Source organism: Echiichthys vipera (assembly GCF_963691815.1).
Source record: "Echiichthys vipera genome assembly, chromosome: 4".
NCBI lineage: Eukaryota > Metazoa > Chordata > Actinopteri > Perciformes > Trachinidae > Echiichthys > Echiichthys vipera.
The window spans coordinates 16,586,218-16,589,626 of NC_139829.1; the positions used below are offsets into that span (position 1 = coordinate 16,586,218).

A 3,409-nucleotide genomic window follows, 5' to 3' on the forward strand; every position below is an offset into this window, starting at 1 on the left:
TTCCCAAGAACATCCCACCCCCCACTGTGCCGCTTTACGATTTGTAACATCACATGATTCAAATACCAGGAGTTAACTTTAAACTCATATTAATCGATTTTAGTAGCTCGTGTACACGTGAGAGACAGTAATGCATATACACCAGGCCCACATACATAAGATGCACATCAACCAGTGAGTGCTGCAGGGGTGCAAAATGTGATGAGCTAAAATAACACTAGTGATATTGATGATGTGTAGAGCTCATACTCATTAAGGAGTGTCTCAGTACAAAGACATGTAAACAGTGAAGCAGTGAGCTTCCAGTGCTTTTTATTAGTATTATCATTTTGGAGATTTAGTTTTGTTTGATGCATGCATACCTTGCCATATTTGTAGAAATACAACAAATTAACATGTATAAATTGAGCTTTCTCAATGTTTTCTGTGCATGAATAGGCCATGCGCACCTCGGGACTCCCCAAAACCCTCCCACCTGTGTGCTCGCCTCCTCTGGCTCCCCACAGCAAGGGGCTACTCTGATAGGTCCACAGGGTTAATGGGACTGGCCTGCAGGGCAGCGGTCTCCCAGCATATAAAGCATCAGCCCTCTTGACTACAGCTAACAGCCGCTTACAGCCGGTTTAACAAGGACCATAGCGTAGATGCGCTTTTACTCATGATTGGGGCCTTTTGGTTTTTACGCACGGTGAACCATTAGTGCCTCTTTGGCACAGTTGAGTTTTTACGCGTTTTGAACATTCCGCGTGTAGCCATGACTCTCTCCAGTGAATTTGAAGCTTCACAAACCCCTGCTCTGCGCCTAGAAGAGGATGAGATTGACATAGTGGGCGAAGATGAGCCTACCCACGGGCGTTTATATCGAAATGAGTGTTCTTCGGATCCCGGGTTCTCAGCAGAATCTGGTGCAGAATTTGACTCTTCAGAGCCGGACTCCTCAGGGGAAAGCGAGAACAGTTTCTGCGCAGACGCATCGCAGTCCAGGAAAGCCCAGAGCACCTCGGTAAAGCCCCCTTACTCCTACATTGCCCTCATCACCATGGCCATCCTGCAGAGCCCGGTGAAGAAGCTGACACTGAGTGGCATCTGTGACTTCATCAGCAACAAGTTTCCCTACTACAGAGACAAGTTCCCTGCTTGGCAGAACTCCATCAGGCACAACCTTTCCCTAAACGACTGTTTCATCAAGATCCCGAGGGAGCCTGGTAACCCGGGCAAAGGTAACTACTGGTCTCTGGACCCTGCCTCAGAGGACATGTTCGACAACGGCAGCTTTCTTCGTCGAAGGAAGCGCTTCAAGAGAAACCAGCCCGAGTTTGGAAAAGACGGACTTACGTTTTATTCCAACTTGAACTGCTACAGGCCTTACGGGCAACCGTATTGCGTACAAGGCCAGGTAAGCCCCCCGCCCGCTGCTCCCATTAGGTACATGCCTCTGCAAGAGGGAATCATGATGCCTCCCACTTCCTATCACCTTCTACCACAAACTTTAAACAGCCAAAGGAAGGGCAATGGGCCTAAAGACTTCAGAGCGCAGCTTTGCGCAACACAACCCGCTGAGCCAAAGCCTGGCCCTCAGGCAAAGTGCTCCTTCAGCATTGACAGCATCATGAGTAAACCCTCTCTCATCAGCACACAGAGCCCAAATCCACGGCAGATCCCTCGCAGCACCCTTGGGTACGCTCATCTCATGTCGGGCCCTGCTGCCTGTTTGATTCCGACGCTCCTGCAGGCTCCCGGGATTCCATTCTGTCCTCCTGCCATGCTGAGCACGGCTCCTTTAAGAAGCGAGCATCTCAGACTCTCTTACCATCACTGCTGAAGCATTTACAGTGTCTGTTTGTTTGATGCTTTGTGAAGACACGTTGTTGTAGCTCATTTCTTAAAGAAATGCTTTAATTGCATGATATTTATGTGCGTTGACATTCAAAGTTATGTCTTAAAAGAAGTCAGTGTAAATAAGATGAGTGGTAATATATTTGTGAGACTTGCTGTGGTAACCATTTCTTGTGTTTTGGATATTAATTAACGTGTCAAAATAAATGTGTGAAAAATATCTGTGATGTTCAAAGCTCTTTGTACAGTAGTATATTCATTTGAACTATATGATTGTTTGGTTCAGGGCGCAGTGAAATAATAACAGAACGAATATAACGAGTCTATGGATTAGAGAAAGCACCTGATGTTAATGCTCTTTTCCCCATACCATGTAGTCAAAATATATTTTGTTATCTTGAGATAATGCATCAGATGTCAGTTAAAATGATATCCTCTCAAAAACCCATGATAACTCACTATTATCAAAGTCAAACATTTCAATTAATAAAAGCCCAAATCCTCCCAGTCATATTCACGTGCACTGCCATTTTTTAGTGATGTTTAAAGATTTTGTTTTTTAAAAAGTCGTCACTTCTTTAAAACGCTGAAAAAAAACAAGCTTACATGTAACTTCCAGTCAGCATGAATAAGGAGGATGCCAGCTCTGAACTTAAGTCCCTTTAATAAAATAATGAAACTTACTGAGAGATGATGAGATGATCTAGAGAGAGAGAGAGAGAGAGAGAGAGAGAGAGAGAGAGAGAGAGAGAGAGAGAAGAGAGACTTAAAATGCACTCCTGCATTTATTCCTCTTGACCTTGAAAGTTTAAACATTTTCACTGAAAGTTTATCTACATCACAACATTTAAACACATCTGTTCTGTTATTATGTTGGATCTATTCGTTGTGGGATGAAATACCAAGTGTGTGTGTGTGGGGGGGGGGTGCTTGTACACAGTCTACTGTACAGTATATAGTATGGCATATACCTCTATATATATATGTATATATATATACATATATATATAGGTATAAAGGTCAGTTCATTATTTCTGCCTCAAGGTCGCAGTGTTTACCAAGTAATGGAGCAGACACGAGGCAGACTGCTGCAGCTTTCCTGCGATGACCTGCCCTAACCTACCCATACAAAAAATGCAGTGTCACAGATTAGATTCCTTTTTGCATTTCAAAGCTATATATAACATGCCATATACTACTACAGGGGAGTGTAAGCTGTCGAACTAAATATTTGGTTCAAATGAAAAAGACAAAACGTTGCTGTTAGGTAGTGGAGTTCAGTCTAATGCCATGTCCCACAATAAAGTCCTAAGTAACCACAGTCACGATTTATGCCTTCATACCGGGCAGTGAGGACAGCACAGACACAGGCAGGTGTCCGGTTGCAGACCGGTCCCGACACAATTCCCCTCTGCCATCAGTCAAAGGTCTATTTTTGGCCTGAGGCTCAGCTGATTGTGGGCCTTGAAGATTCTGACCCTCCCTGATTTTTTTTCTTGTAGTCAGTTGTTCAGGCTTATTAGGAAAAGAGGGAGTTGACTAACAGCAGAGGAGAGTGTTGCTGAATGTTAAC

The 3,409-nt window shown here is 44.1% G+C and overlaps 1 protein-coding gene across 1 annotated transcript; it reads left to right on the plus strand.

The window, feature by feature from the left end:
- Positions 1 to 754: 754 nt before the first annotated feature.
- Positions 755 to 1,822, plus strand: foxd5 (forkhead box D5; the record flags this gene model as incomplete). Its single annotated transcript, XM_083912566.1, has 1 exon — positions 755 to 1,822. One exon carries the CDS (start codon positions 755 to 757, stop codon positions 1,820 to 1,822), a length of 1,068 nt encoding a protein of 355 aa, XP_083768692.1.
- Between the last annotated feature and the right edge of the window lie 1,587 nt (positions 1,823 to 3,409).